Source organism: Ascidia mentula, chromosome 5 (assembly GCF_947561715.1).
Source record: "Ascidia mentula chromosome 5, kaAscMent1.1, whole genome shotgun sequence".
NCBI lineage: Eukaryota > Metazoa > Chordata > Ascidiacea > Phlebobranchia > Ascidiidae > Ascidia > Ascidia mentula.
The window spans coordinates 6,467,681-6,485,690 of record NC_138570.1 but is presented as its reverse complement, the minus strand read 5'-3'; the positions used below and the strand labels follow the sequence as shown (position 1 = coordinate 6,485,690).

The following is an 18,010-nucleotide window of genomic DNA, read 5'->3' as shown; positions in this document are numbered from 1 at the left end:
ATACCGCATTTTCGCCTCTTTTAGGGGTTCACAAAATGATCTATTTTATTGTGCACTTCATTATGTGGAGAGACCAACAAGCAACATGGGTTGCACCTCAACTCTTACAAGCAGTAAATATACGCACCAACACGCAATCCTGCTCGTGCTGTCAAGATATTGGTCAATTTCTACTCTCATGAATCCAGGCACGTCCGAAAACGCAACGGTAAGTTCGCGAACGACTTCGTTGGTCACTTCTTGGGCGCGGGTGGATGTAAGGTCGTTCAACGCCACTTCAAATACACCGAATGAAGTTCCAAGAATGATCTGGTATTGGAATGACTTCGGTGGTGCTGCGATGAAAAATCCGTCTTAACTGGCTGTTATCAACGAACGATGTCGTGGCGTCAATTTTTACTTTCACAATCTTTCGTTTATTTGTTTTATTTAGATCAAATCATTATCGTGGTTTTGTTTATATTAAACTCGTGCAATGAAACTGACCGGCCGTAACGTTGAACATTGCGAGAGCGCTGACCAATCCATCAGGGTTGACAGATGTTACTTCAATCACGTAAGAAGTTCCGAGAATGACGTCAAGGAACGTTCTTTGTAGGGCGTTGCTGCGGACTGAGATAAAGTCACCGGACGATCCAGTAGCGTTGACGATGTATTCTACAGCGCCCGAGGAAGCCGTGAAGTTGATAGAGAAGCCACCGTCTTGGGTGTTGAACACTAAGCCGAGATTCTCCGGTGGTAATGTAACTGCAAATTTATTAACTTTAGTTGGTATTATTTCGAACACAAACCTATAGTACTGCTCATAACAAAAAACGTCTATATTATAGCACAAGAATAAAGAGAATAAACGTATTTCAAGTTTTGAGCAAGTTCGATAACTCGACGGCCTAAAACAAATTTTCCCTATTCCCAATGCCAGGTTTAATTCCATTTCCATACCCGGGTTGTGGCAACTTACCGGTGACGACTGATAGCGGAACGCTTCCTCCACTTATACCGGCCTCGTATTCAACAAACACCGTTATATTGTATCTGACTCCTGCCGTGAGTCCGCTGAGTGTTTCAGTAAGATCAGACCCACTACTCCTGGTGTTCGTCGCGTCTGCAGGTGTCAGAGCTATAGTTAAGCTTATACAATGAACAGTATCAAGATAAACGATTTTTACCACTAGAGGAGTAGTTCACTCGGTAGTTGGTGGCTGCTGGGGCGGAGGTGTACGAAATGGTGATGGTTGTGTCACTGACGTCAGTCAAGGTTACTGTGGGACCGGTGCTGATCACTACAGAGTCCAACAAAAACAATGCCAGTTGTCCGTTAAATGCACAGGCTCTTACTACTATTTTTATAGAGCAGGTAACCAATTGCCTAAATCTCCCCTTTTTTTGACACATGACATTAAAGATCGAGTGAAGAATTTTCGTGACTTATTACATTACCTCGTAATACCCAATCCCAACAAAAATCTAACTTGCATGGTTTGTATATTTGATACAAAATTATGTGATTTTTGACCATGATGATGTCATCAATAGCTACATCACCTGTAGCTGTGCTGTAAAACCCTTCGGATCCGTTGCCGGCGTAATTGTTGGCAATTAGGACAGCTGTATATTCTGTGCCCGGCATGAGACCGGTGAAGGTGGCGTTGGGGTAACTGGATTCAGGCTTCTCTTCCACCAAGCTACCTCCTGTTAACTGCACACGGGAGAAGTAGGAGGAGGCACCAAACGTTGGATCCCAGGAAAAGTCAACTTCTGTGGTCGTCTGTCTCGTCACTGTGATGCCACTCGGGAAAGCCGGTTCTGCATTGGAAATAGTTTGTGCACATAACTATCTGCTGTCTGATAGAGTTATGTAATGATATGGTTGTAATAATGTTTACCGTGGTGACCAATAGGTGTAAGATTATCACTAACAGAGAACTACATTCTCTGAAACTTTTTTCCCGAAAAACTCTTTAGATTGCTTGTCTACATTAGTTGATGTTGTCTACATGCTACAAAATACATGTCCTATCTTGGACTTACTGGTTATTTGTGTCACCGTGCCGGGGCCGCTTCTCTTCTGCGTGGTCAGCACCACAACAGTGAGATTGTACTCAGTACCGGTTGCAAGGCCTGTGAAAAATGCAGTCCTCCCATCGCGTTCAAAGAAGATGCCTTCGTTTTCAATCATGACACCGGGAGCGGCTAACGACCCGTCATTGGTTACCCAAGAGAGGAACGCGATGAGTGTGTTCGGCACTGGGTCCCACATAATTTGCACGCTCGAGTTGGATACTTCGCCTATGACTCTCACAGTAGGTGGAGGTGGGTCTACAAAGTCAATAGATAGTCAAGCACTTTCACTGTTGTGGGACGTATATCAGTTCATCTACATTTGTGTTCTCTTTTTGAATATGGGCGGCAAACACCGGATGTTATCCCTGCCGGGTATAAAACCTACTGAATTGGTGGTTGCTTAGTAACCTCGGAATAAAAAATTAAAACGTTTTTTAGGTTGTTTAATCAGGTTTCGTTCGCCATATGTTTCGCACATACAATAATTGCCAAATGGAAGACAACTTTAGAAGGTAGCTAAACTTAAATCAATACTAAGCACATGCTTACTGGTTTGCATTCTGGTAGTGGCCGATTGGAAGCTGCCTGTCACAGCCATTGAATCACCGGCTAGGTTGAACGGAGTCACCGATACAGTATAGAACTGTGCTGACCGAAGTTCGTCCACAGTGGTGTTGGTGAGGGGAGCGGTAACGTTCAGTGTGACAGGTATCAACGTGCTATCATCTCTGAGATAATAAAGCAGGTCATGTGTAGGCATAGCCATATGTTTAGCACAATTATTGCATATATCGACAAAACTGGACCTGCTCGTTTTGTTACAATAAAAAAGTAATATTGTCAATGTAACGTCGTTTTCATTTTAGAATATATATTTGATTATTTCAGTGACTTTCAGTGGCGACTCATAGTTAGAATCTAACTTATGCCTTACTTTTAACACAGACTTTTATCTTGTTGGATCTTACAAAAATATATTGAGACATTGATTTAAATTTAGGCAAATACTTACGGTACAAGTTGCACGAAGTAGTAAACAGCACCGACCGATTCGTTCCACGAAAAGGTAAGACTTGCATTTGTACTGGCAATTTCGAGGGGTGCTGAAGTGTTTCCGGCCACTGTAAAAATGATACGTGTTGGACGATTGTTAAATTAAAAACATTGTTGAATAACAGGCGAAACGTCGGTGAATAAAGTTACGTTTTATCTTTGCCAGAAGAACAGATTATTAAGTTACAATATGCCTGGCAGCAACAAAAACATTATATTTGTACATATTATATGTAGGGTATAAGAATTTGATTATCCATTTTTCTCCAAACTTTTGCGTCATGTTAAATGGACTAATAACCTTTACATTTGAGATTAAATCCTTACCTGTTGAAATGTTAATGCACGCTTGACCACCAAACAGTTGCAAGCCGGTGTCGTTTCGCGTCACCGCGATCACACACAGCTCATACGTCATTCCCGGTCGGATACCGTCAGCATATGTCAGGTCGATAAAGTTCTCGGTTCTGTAAAGAAAACATAGAAAATTGTGATACAAAATATTAAAAGTAAAATAAAATATAATTTTAAAATGCATTGTAAACGTAGCAACAGCCACGGGTGTTGTAAGAAACGATCCTTTCGACCATACGAACAAGATTCTTACTGGCTACGGTTGTTCACGCTAGTGCCGCTGACCGACACTAGGTAACTGTTAGCGCCCACGTGCGGTCTGGACCAAGCTGCCATGATGTTGGTTTGCGTGACATTGGTCGTGAGCAGAAACATGACGGGTTCTGGGGCTAAAAATAGAAACAAATGCTTTAAAATACGTCATTCCTGTCACAGGACTAAATGATTTTGTTAGTTTTACTTGCATTTTAAGACCGCAAAAATGTACACAGAGTAGTACTTTGGACAAAATTGTCAATATTTTTCTCTTTAAAGTGTTTTTGGACAATGAAAATTAAACCAATGCTATTTCAAGTTCGTATACGTCAAGTACTTTCCAAACCTATTTGACATTAAAGTTACAAATGTTGTCAAAACACAATAACTGACAACCCACCGGTTATCTGTTCCACAGGGTCGCTGTTCGGGCTTACAAGCTCGCCGTTAAGCGCCACCACGTGGAAAGTGTAAACGGTGCCAGGGCTGAGGTCAGCAATCGTCGCCACGGTTCCAGAGCTGTCCGTAGGCATAGAGGAATTACGGTAAACACGGTACGAGACAGCTGTGGGAACCGGTGCCCACTGCAGGGTGACGGATGTTGTGGTTACGTTCACCACGGTTGGGGTCGCCGGTTTAGCAGGAGCTGTAAGTACACAAACACATGTGTAAAACTAGGCCGACAATTTGTAAGCTTCTGTTTTACCACTATTGTTTGAGAATGAGGCAAGTAAATTTTAAAAAATAAACCTTGTCGACATGTTTACTGTGTAAACTTCCAGATTCACAGTTTTTCGTTTCCCCTTACGCTTACCCGTAATCTGGAACACTGGCACACTCGGATTTCCATTTCCCACTGCGAATATGCCAACCACCACTACGGAGTAGTTGGTTCCCGCAGTTAGATTAGTAAAGGACAGTGGTGGAGATGTGGTCATCAAAGTTCTCACGTTGCTTCCAACAGCAATGGTGACATTGTAGCCGGTGGCGCCGTTGATGGTTTGCCACGAGACGTCGAACGATTCGAACGTGACACTTGCAAAAGTGACGTTGACAGGAGCGGCGGCAGCTGCGATAGAATTGAAAGATTGAAGTGTTCGTTGAATCCATGATTTTAAACGGACCTTTATCACTCGCTGAGACTTAACTCATGTTACCTTAGTCAATGTTATTTTTGTTGAAAAACGGGCATTGACACTCACTGGTCATTGTTGTTATAGTCGCGCTGGAGCTGGTAAAGTTACCAGTTGGGGAAACCCTCGTTGCCAAAACTGTAACATTGAACTCTGTGCCAGAAGGCAGATCGGTGAAGATGTGTTCAGTAGTGGTTATTGTGACTGTTGAACTTCCTGTGGAAACTGTGTAGAAAGTTGCTCCTGTCACGTTAGACCAGCTCACGTTCAACTGGAAGTCCTCTGCTGCCACAACGAGGTTTGTGGGCTGCGCCGGCACTGTAAACAAAGAAAATATCGTTTACGATTTTGGAGCGTGGGGAGAACGCATGCAATCGAAAAATGATTCAGAAAGTGTTGCCCTTACTTTCTAGCTAAGAAATTTAAAACTTAATTCAAAAATAAAAAAAATTCAAATCAACTTGTGTATGAAAGTTTATATAGAACTTTCTTGCCTCTTTTATATCTTAGTATAGGTTGCAAAATGACTTTGTCAGCAAAGATTGCTGAGAATCCAATTAGAAAAAACACACACACAAAAAAAGGTAATAGCAGCGATACGTTATGCAGGCAACCCAAGCGGATATTTACGACTTACCTGTTGTTAGAACTACAGAGCTTCCATTTGCACTTTCACTTCCGGACTCATATATACCACGCACCAGTGTAGTGTAGTCAGTTCCGCTTTCGAGGCCAGATAATGTGCATTCCGTACCCACCACGTTGCACATTGCATACGCTGCAAGCGAAAGGCAAGGGATTGTTACATGTGACTTTTTCCTTAACACTGAAATTGCACTTCATATATATCTCATAAAAATAATTCCATACTTTGTTAAATCAGATTGCGTCATTGCAATATAAAAAATTTTCTGTTGCCAAACATTTTTATTTACGTTATATGAACAAAATACATAAGGCACTTAACAAATATATATTTCCATTTTTAAAGGTTGTTTTGAAAAACATTTAATGAAACTGAATTGTCGAATTTCCGAACCCACTAAGGATATGTAAGATTAAACTCCACTTGCAACACCGCAATGTCTTACCCATGGTGTTTTGCGATTGGGCGACAACGATATGCGTCGATACACCTGCTGTCACGTTCACATTCACAACAATTGTGGTTTCTGTGTTGCTTCTCAAACTTGCAACAGACTGGAAAGGATCGTGGACTGCGGAAAGACAGAAAGTTGTAAGATGTCAGTAATTTCTATTGCACATTAACCAACACTGACAGAAAATAAGAACAGTTACGAACTTTGACGTCACGGAAACTTACTTGTGTAAGTTGCATTAGGTCTGTTGACCGTAAGTCCCGGGAAATCGTTTACAGCCGTAACTGAAATACTGAAGCTCGTACCGCTGGTAAGGTTCATAATGTTAAATTCTGCAGCTGTTGGCTCCTGCAAACAAAGCAAAAATACAATTTTTAGGTACAACACAACTTTATTTGCTGCACTTTTTTAACGTTTGGGGAAGTTAGTATTAAGCTGCTAAATCCAACTATACGAATACATAGTTTTCTAAATGTGTCAAAATATATTTTCAATTACAGCTCTACATGGAAAATTACCTCAGTTCTGGAAAACCCTGAGTTGTCGCTAATGGCTACTTGGTACTTGAACGCACCCCGTACAGAATCCCAGGTTAATCCTATGCTGGAACTTGTTTGATTGAGAGGTCTGATATTTGCAGTCACTCCAGGACCTAAACGAAAACGGACAAAAATATTAATATGAAAGTAAAGTTTCAAAGGTAGAGGTCCTTTCTGATAATCCGGTAAAATAAATTTCCACAATCGTTTCGATCTGTTCCGAAACCAAATGGGAATATATATAGTGTTGAAAGTCATTACTATTCCTTGAATTGCTTGTTTTAATTTTTGTAAAGCGCATGTAGACAAAAAGCATTTTGAATGCCAAAATGTTGAAACAATAATCTACAAACGGGAAGTGAAAATAAAAAACACATTTCCTAATTTATAGAATGATTTTACAGTCCTAACTTACAAACATGACAACTGATCTATTACGTTATAAGCATGTGTATTTAGTATTACGTGTGATCTGTAGAACGTCAATGTAGGGTGTGCTGCGAAGACCTCCATCTGGACAATCAGGCTCTCCGGTGCAAACAACGGCATAATCAATATTTAACTCGTATACCGTTCCACTCAAAAGGGAAGATATATTGACTGTGGGGTTAAGCTGCAAAAAATAGTGCAGGGACGTTAAGGAAACTAAAATGCTATACCAGGAATTTAGCTAGAGGTACCGCTTTTTCGCAAAATTTATAACCAAATTATTTGCGTGGTAGATTGTGAAATTTGTTAAGATGAACAAACGGATTTGACAGCCGAACAAGATATAATTTGATAAAAAAAATCAAAATGGACACCTGCTACTACTCTACTTTTAAAATACATTATCCAAGACATACCGTGGTGCCAGGCATTGCTGCAAGTGTGTCGTTGAATGACAGTGCGTAAGTATGAACTGTGATATTAGAAGGTGCCGTCCATTGAACCGTCAAAAAGGTGGTGCCCACTTCCGAAAAAGTCCAAAGCACTGCATAGAAAAACAAACGTTAAAATATCATAGTAGAGAAAATGCAGGTTACACTTAACCACTGCTGTAATAATCCAAGAACAAAAAATAAGGCAGGTTTTGATTCACTTTTAAACAAGCGGCCGCTTACTTGAAGTGACATTATTCGAAAAGCTACTCGTCGACCCGCTCACGAATGCAACTGAGGCGAGGTACTCGTTGGACGAGGGCGACACATTGGTGACCTCGAAAGAAGTACCCGTGGTTGCGTTTTCCCGCAGAAGCGAGTTGCCGAGGTACACCCTTACTACGTAGGAGTTTGCTGATGGGACAGACTTCCAGTTAAGGAGGAAGTTCGAAGCAGTGACCCGTGACACAGTCACGTTTTCGACTCCAGCATCGGCTGCGGAAATGAACCACAAAATTAGGAAAAATTCGTGAACATAAATTGGCATGGGTCAGTACACTAAAACACCCAACACTGATTGCAATACAGGAAAAATATATTTGTAAAAAAAAGCCAAAACCTTTAGTTAGAGAGACAAATTAATCAAAATGAAATATGATGATTGGGTTCTAATAAAGTGCTGCATATATTCGGAGGTGAGAAAAGACAGTGTGCAAAACACGTATTTACCATTTAATGCAACTTAATTGGGATTGCTCTTGGTCCCCAAGCTCTCACCCCGTTGGGTGCCCAAGACTTTGTCAAAGCGCTTACTAACCTGTTGTGTTAAAGGAAAACGTAAATGATATGCCCGTTTGGGACGCTCCAGTATGATCCTTGGCAATGACCGCAATGTTGAAATTGTACATCGTGTTTGTAGTCAGTCCTTCAATCAGGTGCGTAACAATCCCGTTCATTTCGTTGCTGGACGTTAGGACTATGTCAGGAATCATCGGCACGGACGATAATGTGTAAGTATCAACTCGAAGCACACCGTCAAAATTTATTCGTATCGTTGTTCCAGTCGGGGTGCTACTTGTAAAGTTATTTACTTGGGGAACTGTAAGAAAAATACAAGTCGAATCTTTGAAACAATCCGATGTTGTTGATTGGTTACGTTACAACATGTTTGGAAGTTAAATGTCAGCCGGATTTCTAAGCATTTTTATCAGACATGGTTTTTTCTTTTAAAAATTTCCGCCAGATTTAAAGATGAAAGTTTGAATTAAAGTAACACCATTACATTGAAAGGATAACTTCACTTTTATAAGTACACACAAAACCAAAAACTAAAATTAAAGAAAAGGGCTTATATTTTTTTGGTTGTTATGTCTTATCGATTAAGCTTTTTTTGTCGATAAGGTTGCACCCCAAGGGTTAAACTGACCTGTTGTAAAGGTTGTAGTGCTGGAGTATTCGGTATATCCAGATGGTGGGACGACGAACGCCCGCACGCGTACAGTGCAAATGCGGTTCGACAACGTAGTGTAGTTGTAGGCGAACATGGTGGCGGTCGTTCTTTGCACCACCGTGCTCCCCCCGTCGCACTCGACTGTACATTTTGCAGTTTGAATGCATTTGGTTGTAAGTAGCAGAATTGGACACCACAGGCAAATTTAACCAAATGACTGGGCTCATTATGCCAAGAGAATTTGTAGCACGTGCAAACGAACAATAAAATTTACTACGAATTCATTGAACCCCGACGGGATATTATTTTATCACTAGATAAATGTGCGGCCATGTTATGAGAACATGTGAAAAATTTTACTTACTATCCAGTTCGTATTCTGTCGCATTATCAACCATGTTGTAACTTATTGTTGCCAGTGTGCCGGCAACGGTCACGTTGAGACCCGTTGGTGCTTGTGGAAGGCCGGATACTGCAACGAGAAACAATACATTTTTATCATCATCCATACACGCGATAAAGTGTAATGTATGTTGTAATTGACCAGCAGTAGCATTCCCGAAAGCTGTGGTGTTACTCGGAGTGAAGCCTGATGCGGTTGTGTTGGGGTTGGTGGTGTTAGAAGTTCCTTCGCCGGATGCGATGACGCTTCCACTCCTGGAACAACGCTTGTTGAATTATTTTTGCAGTGGTTTTGATGTACAGAATACACACTGGGATACTTCGGCAAATAAAAACTGCCTGGCAGTTCAGTAACAAATCGTTACAACACACAGAAACAGTTCTAAATCGCAACCTTAAGCTCGTAATGCGGAATAAGATAAATCCCAAATTGGGAAATCTTTGTGTCAATTCGCCGAGGATCAGTGCTTCGTATGTGTTGACGATGGTTTGGGATTGGGCGGAGGCAAGGTTCGTCAAAACGTTGCTGAAGGTTTCGAGGTTCAGTGGTATTGAGTATTGCAGCAGTACAGATCCTGGCCAAAAGAAAATTAAAGAAAACATTGTTCAACTGATGTTCATGCAGCAGTGTGCATTAGTGCGATAGGAGACTTACGTGTCGTCGCTACAGTCGCAGCGGAAAAGTTGGACATTTCTATTGTCGTGATGGAGTTAATTTGTGTAAGCACTCGGGCAGATACTGAATAAGTTGTGCTAGAGTTTAGGCCACAGACTTGTACAAGCGAGGTGCTTGTGTCCATGGTTGTCGTTCCCCCCGTGGCGGATTGTGTCTGGACCTACAAACAAATTAAATCACGCTTTAAAAAAAGATGTACACGTTTTTGTGTTCTGTGCATATGATATATACAACACTGTAGAAAAATTTTATGAAACGTTATGCAAATACACCTTTCAATTTGTAAAAAGATCTAGTTCAAAATATCAATTTGTAACCTGATACGATCCATAGGCGAATAACGAGTCTACTAGAACCGTCAAACAGCTTCTCGTCCGTGAAGTAACTGTTGGTGCTGCGGGTAGTGTTGGTATGGCTGCCAAATATGCATTTAATTTATGTTTGGTTGAGCTAAGCTTAGAGAAATCTTGCAACGAGAAAGGCTAGGGACCCTGCTTTGTGGGTTTTCTTTACGTGATATAAATTCATAAAAAAAACGCACGTAAAGTAACTGTTAATTTTATGACACATTGAGCAAAAGATATGACAAATACGGCAATACAAACAGGTTTGCAAATCAGGTGGTAACAAAATATGGGGAATGAGCCTCATTAACGTTTTAACTAAAATTCCCTCGTTTAACCAGTGTAAAACTTCCTTTTACCTAAACAAAGATTACTGTTCTCGGAATAGAATCCTGGATTACAGTTACAAGAGAAACTTCCCACTGAATTGACGCAACCAGAGTTTGCGTGGCAGGGTGATGAAGAGCACTCGTCCACATCCTCACACACAGTGCCGTCACCCATAAAGCCAGAGTTGCACGAACAATTAAATCCACCGACGAAGTTTTGGCATGTGGACCGGTTGTCCATAGAGCAGTTGTCGAAGTTGTTGGAGCATTCGTCTGCAAACGCGTTTTACGCATTAAATTATGTAAGAATAATTTGAGAGATTACGTATGGTTTATCGAAGATTAATTTGAGAGATGTGCGCGAATTGCAAAAACCAACGAGTTACAGCACCCGGGTTGCCAAAATTCATGAGGCACAATCCAAAAAAGTTGCGGTCATTTTTGAAAAAATCCCGACGTATGGCAGTCGCCAACGACACAAGCAAATGAAAACTACTGGCACCGAACAAACAAAGCAGCAAACACGAAGGTCATCCTCTGGAAAGTGCATGGTATTCCTCTTTACTTGTTATTACCTATATCGACGCACGTTCCGTTTTCGAGCCGGTAACCCGTCAAGCAATTGCATGTATATGCTCCATCCGTGTTTCTGCACTCAGAATTAGCCGAACAGAGGTTGGAGCTTTCCATACATTCGTCAACGTCCATGCACATCTACGCAAAGACGCACATCTCAAGATAAACAAGCTATGAACCCACGGTACGTTGATGTTTGTAACTTCAATTTTACTGAAAGGAGCAAAGCAATGAGTGGACAAAGTTACCGATCCGTCCCCAGTAAAGCCGCTCACGCAGACGCATGAAAACGATCCTGGTTGATTTACGCAGGTTGAGTTGGCAGCTGTGCAGTTGTTAAGGGTGGCGTTCGTGCATTCGTCAACGTCCGTACACGAGGCGTTTGCACTCAGTCGATGGTAACCTTGGCTGAAAATATTGTTTGAGCATTAGAAACCTCCAAATTAATTGTTTTTCTGTAAATGTCAGGGAAACGTGGTATAAAATCTGGCTGTTTTCCATCAGTCAGGGTTTTTGAAAAAAATATTGATGCTTCAAAGAGGGGCTTACCTGCAATCACATCGGAACGAACCGACAAGGTTGAAACACAGCTCTGTAGTATTAAGACAAACAGCCATTGTACCCGAACACTCGTCCATGTCCTCACAAACAAAAACGTTCGCGCCCCTAAATTAAAAGAACGTTATATAGTGTTAAAAGCGACACAATGCTGTAACACGAATAAACCTTTGGTATCCAGTCTTGCAGTCGCATTGGAACGATCCTAGTGTATTCAAGCACATCGACGTAGAAGCAGTACAATTTTGTGTTCCGTCAGTGCACTCGTTAACGTCTTCGCATATTTCTCCGTTTTTCTCATACCCTGCCACGCATTCGCAGCTGCAAAATTTATTCTTGTTAAAATTAACCTTGGAATCTCAGTAGGCTTATATTTAAGTTAGGTCCAAGCCTCTCGTAGTGAATGTGTTTTAAGTCCATTTGTCAGATTATGAACAAAATACAAGGTATGATCTTTAAAAGTTAAGATTGAGTTATGTGTTTTTAAATGTAAGGTTGCCATGTCTGCTTAAGCACAATTTCAGACAGGAATATGACAGCTATGTTAACAAACTTTCCTAATTTTTGACGGCGCATCGGTGATGATTTTCGAGTCTCGGGCGCCGCAACTTATGCAGTTTTTACCATTTCCTTCCGGACGTGGATTTAGCACAAAATCTGGACAAATCCGGACGTCTAGCAACCGTATGTTAGACAATATTATTCTAGTTTCCCAAAGCTGTGCTAACAAGCTTCGCAAGCGTTTAACTTGATTCCATGCTTTTTCCTTGAAAACTTTTAAACACTATCCACCAAAAATAAATGACTACTGAAGCTGATTTAAACAATAAGGCAATATATTTTTACAACAACGTTTCGGTTGCTTTGCACCTTCATCAGGATGCAGAAAAGTGAATGTGCAGAGTAACACAACGTATAGACAATGTCGACAAACAAAAACTGAGTTATGTTTTTACTTTTCTGTCCTCCATGTTTTCTATTTTTCAGAAAAGTTTTTGTGTGTGCATGTCTCTGTAAAATTATATATATATATATATATATATATACATATATACAGACGGCATCGCATTGCATGTGCATTGGAATCATCAACTGAACAAAAACAAAACTTGCCTAAAGCTTCCGATGTTGTTGACACATATGGAGTTTGTGACAGACGCACAAGGACTACCAGAGGTGCACTCGTCGACGTCTGCGCAACGTGTTGGGTCTGTCGAGTTAACTACGAATCCGGTTCCATTGCAGGAGCAGTTGAACCCTCCGAACACGGACAGGCAAACTTGTTCGCACGGGTTTGACGCGCAAAAGTCGATAGTGGTGCAGTTTCTGCCATCACCTGAAAACCGCAAGATATTGCAAGGCTTTGTGAGAAGGCATGCAGTCAAAAATTAAACAAACAACCATAACCAACCAGTTGTCCCGGCAGGACAGTCGCTGCAATTAAATCCAACTCCAGGAGCAACAACATCTGTGCAAGTTACGTTGGTGTAACAAGCCGATGCTGAGCAGGCATTGCGATCTTGTGAGCATTCGTCTCCCTCCCATGGTTCTGTACAGTTGCACCCAACGACCTGCACAAGCGGTTTAGGTTTTATCAGTTTGCCCGTACTAAAACGTCGGTATTTTATTGAAAGATATTTATCGTTTTATGACACTGAACACAAATGTTGGCAGCGACAAAAACTTACCTTCACATAATATCTCGCTACAAGACGAATTACAGACTATACTCACGATGAAGTTGTTTCCGCTTGATATGGTTTCGTCGTACACACAAACTCCGCTGTTGTTGCACACGCAAAGTTTTACACACACAGTTAACGTCGACTGGGCGCGCTCTGAATCAGTAGCTGTTATCGTCAACGTCAAATTTCCAGTCATCCGGTTGGCATCTGATGGCGTCCACGTCACCATTCCATCTTTAAGCAGATGGTAAATAGCAACGTAACAAACCAACATAGAGAATATGGCATGAAGCTATTACTTACTCTGATCAATACTAATCCCTGTAATGGAATTATCGGATACAATTCCAAACGTTATCGTGTGTCCATCCTCGTCAGTAGCTGACACGTTAAAGCTTGCCAATACGTCCAATTGAGCTTGAAAGCAGTTGTTTAGCAGGTCTCCATTATCGACGATGGTTATATTAGGCGGAGTGTTTCCTGCAACAAAGATAATATTCATTGGTTTTTGGCAACAAGCTTTGCCGAATGTAAGAGCCATAACAAATCATAAAATGTTTCAGGTTAAAGTTTGTATTGTTTGAAACCTGGTATGTACAACCTACCAACGGCGGCTGTCTCTTGTGCCTGCTCGGTTGCACCTTGCAAGGTGTTGGCGCCAATATCTGAGCGATTGGTGGTCGAGAAATCGTAGACACACTGAGTCGAAATCACATTGGTCTGGTTGTTGGTGCAGTTTGTTACAATTTCTTGGAAGTGACTCGTATTTTTCTGCGTTGAGACAATATCCTCCAGGAATGGTGGCTCTGCCGTGTTGCTTGGGTTGTGGAATTCAAAGGTGTCGTTGCCTCCGGAGTAGTTGAAGTAACTCTCGGACACGTTGGCGAGCTTCCCTAAAAAACGAAATACAAGACACTTATAGGTATGTATAGATTTTCTCAGGATAACTACTTTAATTTACAAGATTTTTTTACCAAATAACATGCAAAAAACCTTTTCTATGTGAAGTATACTATGACCACTTACAGCTTTGTCCGAACGGATACAAGGGACGCTCGTTAAGCGTTCCATTAAGAATGTCCAAGTTTTCAGTGGGTTGCAGACTGGTGTAGTCGATGACTGTTCCATTGCGAAATTCAAAGTCGTCTGTCTGGTTTCCATTCCAATTTCCTGAACGAAGATTTATTCTTAATTTTCATTTTAGTCTTGAGCGAGGCAGTTGGTTGCCAACTGATTTTAAACGTCATTAGCTTATAAACCACTTTGCCGCTGCAGTGCCATTGATAATTTGTAATTGAGATAAATGACATGAGAGAGCTGACGAATCTAAGATCAGACAGCTTTATAGTTGCATTTGGTCCAAAAGCAACCTTGCCTTATTATAGCGGTTATCAATATATGATAAAATTCAGTTTGAACGCAAAACAAGTTTGTATGAAGGGAAAACAAGTGATAATAGCAAGTGCTCACCCATCAGTCCCCGCATCACATTCCTTAAATTCTCCGCCCCGGCGACGGTGAGTGATAGAATTCCGGTGGACACGGTAACATCCAACTGTGTGCCGCTTGGAAACCTTGCCGAATACGTCCCGTTCTCGAATGTCAAAGACACTTGTCCAATTATCGTTGATACTACAATTCAAAGAACATCCATTTAATCTTGCAAAACGTGTACACAAAATTTTTGCACTACGGAAGATGCTGTCTTTCGTGTAAAGCTGTTTCTTTTCGTTATTGTATGACTGTTGCACTTCACCCTAACTATCCTGTTAGGTAAATGTTGCTGCACAAACATGTAACAACGACAAACAAATCCTACATTCATCGAGGCCGGTAGTTTCATTGCCATCCACTTTAACTAGGATTGCGGTTTCGTTGTCTGGGACGCTCTCGAATTGAACCTGTACGACACAAGTTGTATGGTCAGTTTTCAGATGTGTTGAATCGTATGAAGATTGCTACCGGTGAGATACACATCTCTGATCGTTACTAATGGCAACACCTCGCACGGTTGCGAAAGTTTCTTTTGAATACTAATAAGAAAATAAATACTCTTTGTTGGCAGCCAAGAGTTAACTTTAGAAAAAACATAGATGGGTGCAGTAGATATGTTTATGTATATAATTCCTATTCAATTTTTCATTTAAGATAAAGCCTTACGGTAGATGAGCTGCTGTTCAAGTCCTTGGCCGCGAAAGCACTGAAGGCCGTAGCGAGGGTGAGGGTTCCGTCGGCTTTGATTGCGCGCTGCGTTCTGCCTTGCAACACGAAAACGCCGGGCACGTACACCAAGAAATACTCACCCAAACCGTTAAAAGTGTACGATGCGCCGTCAAGAGTAGTGATATGCGGATCACCGAACATGTTTCCTGCACAAGATAATCGGATGAGCAAAGGTGTTGTGTAAAGCAGGTGAAATTAGAAAACTTCTGACAGCGTAGAATTCGGAGAAACCAATGCAAGGCAATATTTAGTGACAATAACTTACAATTTGCAACCAAAATCGAATCGCTACAATTAATTTTCGAATCCCTGTGGGTTTGAGTCAACTAACAATTGAAACATACTTCGTGGAATTGGTCTGTACAGGGCGCAGCTTGGAGCAGGTCGTCTTCTGTTGTACATGTCGCAGTAACCCGCCTGAAGGCCGCTTGCGCAACATTGGCGGCGAGGAATCAAATCTCCATCTAACAAAATTTTGTTAGCTTTATTTTGGATGTTTTCCACTCTTGGCGTAAAATTGACGGTTTAATTTAGGGAGCCTTTTGGGTTTAAAATTTACTTCTTTATTTGCAAAAAATAATAAAATTTAAAGCCAAAAAGTTAATTTCGCACGTACTGAGTGTTGCCTGGTATTGTGCATCCAACACTGACTGTTGTCTAAAGATGTCGAAACCATATTCATCCAAGATGGGAATCTGGAATCTCTCAGCGCGGCTTGCAAACGGCCCGGTTACCAAAGGATTAAAAAAGCGGAAAAAGAAGAAACGGAAAAATGGTATGTAACAGCAGCGCGGACCAGTTCCCAGAAATGGTTGATAGCAATGTCCGAAATATCCTGCGTGCGTAGAATTATGTTAATTAGAAATATATTAAACGGCGGCAAAATGCGAGTACACTTACTGTCCAACTCCCACTCATTCGTGGCAACTGATGAGTATCCTCGGTTTGGAAAGCGGGTGTTGATGAGATGAAACAGATATCCACCCGTAATAGCGTACCTTGAATCCACTATTGCCTGACCCTCAGAGCAAGGACAAGGCATAGTAGACGGCTGGTAATCCGTTGCGGCGTCATTTACGTACCAGGACACACAACCGCACTGGGCCTGTTGCTCGGCCGACTTAGTGGGCGTCAGGTGATAGAAATATTGTCCAGCTCTGCCTCCTACGTCATATGTTTGTGGCATATATTTTACAAGGGATTATAAAAAGTTGTGGACATTAAGGAAAACTTTACGACTACTTACGTCCTGAAAGCAAAGGTTTTAGTAAACTGGAGCAATATTTTCTGCTTGCTCACAACCTACAACACAAGTATTTCTACCTCCAATTTGAGAACTCAGGTCAGGTCGATATTCTCCTTGCGTTTCGTCGAAAGAAAGCTCGGCGCCGTTGGTGTAACCGATTAGACCATTGTCAACGGAACGCAAACCGACACGCCATTGCATGGACCCAACTTGGTATAGGAACATAGTGTATGTGTCGCATCCGTCGGTCGCCACTACGCATTGGAAGGTGCTCGGCTGTGAAATGATAAAATTACGTCTCAATGGATTTGGTAATTCTTTTGAAATACTGGTAGAACATCGAGCGCCTTCAAGGGACGAATGTTTGAATAAACTTGTTCTTTTTGCACTGTTTTTACTCTGACAAGCAAGCAGGATCATGGCAATTGACCAGTACTCACATATTCGCCGTGTCCATTCGCACTTTCAGGAAACATCACCACTTCGCTCCAGGTTGCTTTGAACACGAATACTGGGTTGAATACTGTTACATTTGCTCCTCTTCTGATTCGCCTCCCAACTTCGGTCACGATTTCTCGCTGACTCGCGTCGAGGTTGGACGCTATCGTATCGTAGATCTAAAGAAATAAATCGGTTATTGGCAAATTTTGCCTAAATATTTTGTCTAGCACATTAGAAAACCTTGCGTGCTTCCATTAATAAATTTTTACACATTTCAAATAAAAGATATCAGGATAATATTTGTTATATTGAATATTTCGAAGAATGCAGAAATCCCTGCAGAAGGCCTTATTCATACACCTTTAATTTCCACCAAAATCATCATTAACTTTTCGGAATTGTTCAGAAGCTAAGTTTTCAACCTGATAGTAAACACGGCCATTGTTGTTGGGTGATGGATGGAAGTCGTCCCAAAAGGGTGCGATCAAAGCTAGACCCGGATTGCTTGAGTCGTTAAAACCTCCAGCGTAGGGTCGATACAAAGATCCGGAATAGTAAAAAGCGGAGCCGAGATAAATTAAACCGTTCGATGTGACACGAATCTGATTTAAAGTCCTACGTCCGAAGGGAATTCCGTACTCAAGCCTAAGTGGAACACAATACGAGTTGGGTACGAGCTTGCCTTTGACTTACTGGTTAGTTAAGGAACATAAATTTCAAGC

At 41.4% G+C, this 18,010-nt stretch overlaps 1 protein-coding gene across 4 annotated transcripts in view; it reads right to left on the bottom strand.

Annotated features, from left to right (window-relative positions):
* LOC145903874 (uncharacterized) overlaps positions 1–18,010 on the bottom strand; it is a 60,978-nt gene that overhangs the window by 13,201 nt on the left and 29,767 nt on the right. For 3 of the 4 annotated variants that reach the window (XM_082992056.1, XM_082992052.1, XM_082992055.1), the window contains 47 exons: positions 17,711–17,933; positions 17,288–17,464; positions 16,926–17,123; positions 16,502–16,772; positions 16,218–16,436; positions 15,946–16,065; positions 15,539–15,747; positions 15,198–15,279; positions 14,849–15,010; positions 14,405–14,548; positions 13,984–14,271; positions 13,682–13,858; positions 13,428–13,612; positions 13,105–13,264; positions 12,807–13,029; positions 11,862–12,014; positions 11,685–11,801; positions 11,384–11,543; positions 11,135–11,273; positions 10,590–10,832; positions 10,204–10,301; positions 9,866–10,046; positions 9,605–9,785; positions 9,353–9,465; positions 9,173–9,280; positions 8,785–8,949; positions 8,176–8,457; positions 7,602–7,853; positions 7,344–7,471; positions 6,964–7,111; positions 6,478–6,611; positions 6,184–6,307; positions 5,951–6,076; positions 5,497–5,637; positions 4,929–5,177; positions 4,541–4,795; positions 4,127–4,372; positions 3,725–3,860; positions 3,445–3,584; positions 3,077–3,185; positions 2,614–2,792; positions 2,032–2,319; positions 1,546–1,806; positions 1,170–1,283; positions 962–1,105; positions 487–747; positions 128–335 (listed from right to left, as the gene is read on the bottom strand). In XM_082992056.1, the coding sequence (XP_082848182.1) occupies positions 128–335; positions 487–747; positions 962–1,105; positions 1,170–1,283; positions 1,546–1,806; positions 2,032–2,319; positions 2,614–2,792; positions 3,077–3,185; positions 3,445–3,584; positions 3,725–3,860; positions 4,127–4,372; positions 4,541–4,795; positions 4,929–5,177; positions 5,497–5,637; positions 5,951–6,076; positions 6,184–6,307; positions 6,478–6,611; positions 6,964–7,111; positions 7,344–7,471; positions 7,602–7,853; positions 8,176–8,457; positions 8,785–8,949; positions 9,173–9,280; positions 9,353–9,465; positions 9,605–9,785; positions 9,866–10,046; positions 10,204–10,301; positions 10,590–10,832; positions 11,135–11,273; positions 11,384–11,543; positions 11,685–11,801; positions 11,862–12,014; positions 12,807–13,029; positions 13,105–13,264; positions 13,428–13,612; positions 13,682–13,858; positions 13,984–14,271; positions 14,405–14,548; positions 14,849–15,010; positions 15,198–15,279; positions 15,539–15,747; positions 15,946–16,065; positions 16,218–16,436; positions 16,502–16,772; positions 16,926–17,123; positions 17,288–17,464; positions 17,711–17,933 (8,421 nt within the window). Of the gene's footprint in view, positions 1–127; positions 336–486; positions 748–961; positions 1,106–1,169; positions 1,284–1,545; positions 1,807–2,031; positions 2,320–2,613; positions 2,793–3,076; positions 3,186–3,444; positions 3,585–3,724; positions 3,861–4,126; positions 4,373–4,540; positions 4,796–4,928; positions 5,178–5,496; positions 5,638–5,950; positions 6,077–6,183; positions 6,308–6,477; positions 6,612–6,963; positions 7,112–7,343; positions 7,472–7,601; positions 7,854–8,175; positions 8,458–8,784; positions 8,950–9,172; positions 9,281–9,352; positions 9,466–9,604; positions 9,786–9,865; positions 10,047–10,203; positions 10,302–10,589; positions 10,833–11,134; positions 11,274–11,383; positions 11,544–11,684; positions 11,802–11,861; positions 12,015–12,806; positions 13,030–13,104; positions 13,265–13,427; positions 13,613–13,681; positions 13,859–13,983; positions 14,272–14,404; positions 14,549–14,848; positions 15,011–15,197; positions 15,280–15,538; positions 15,748–15,945; positions 16,066–16,217; positions 16,437–16,501; positions 16,773–16,924; positions 17,124–17,287; positions 17,465–17,710; positions 17,934–18,010 lie in introns of all 4 variants that reach the window. The other variant, XM_082992054.1, reaches the window with a different exon arrangement.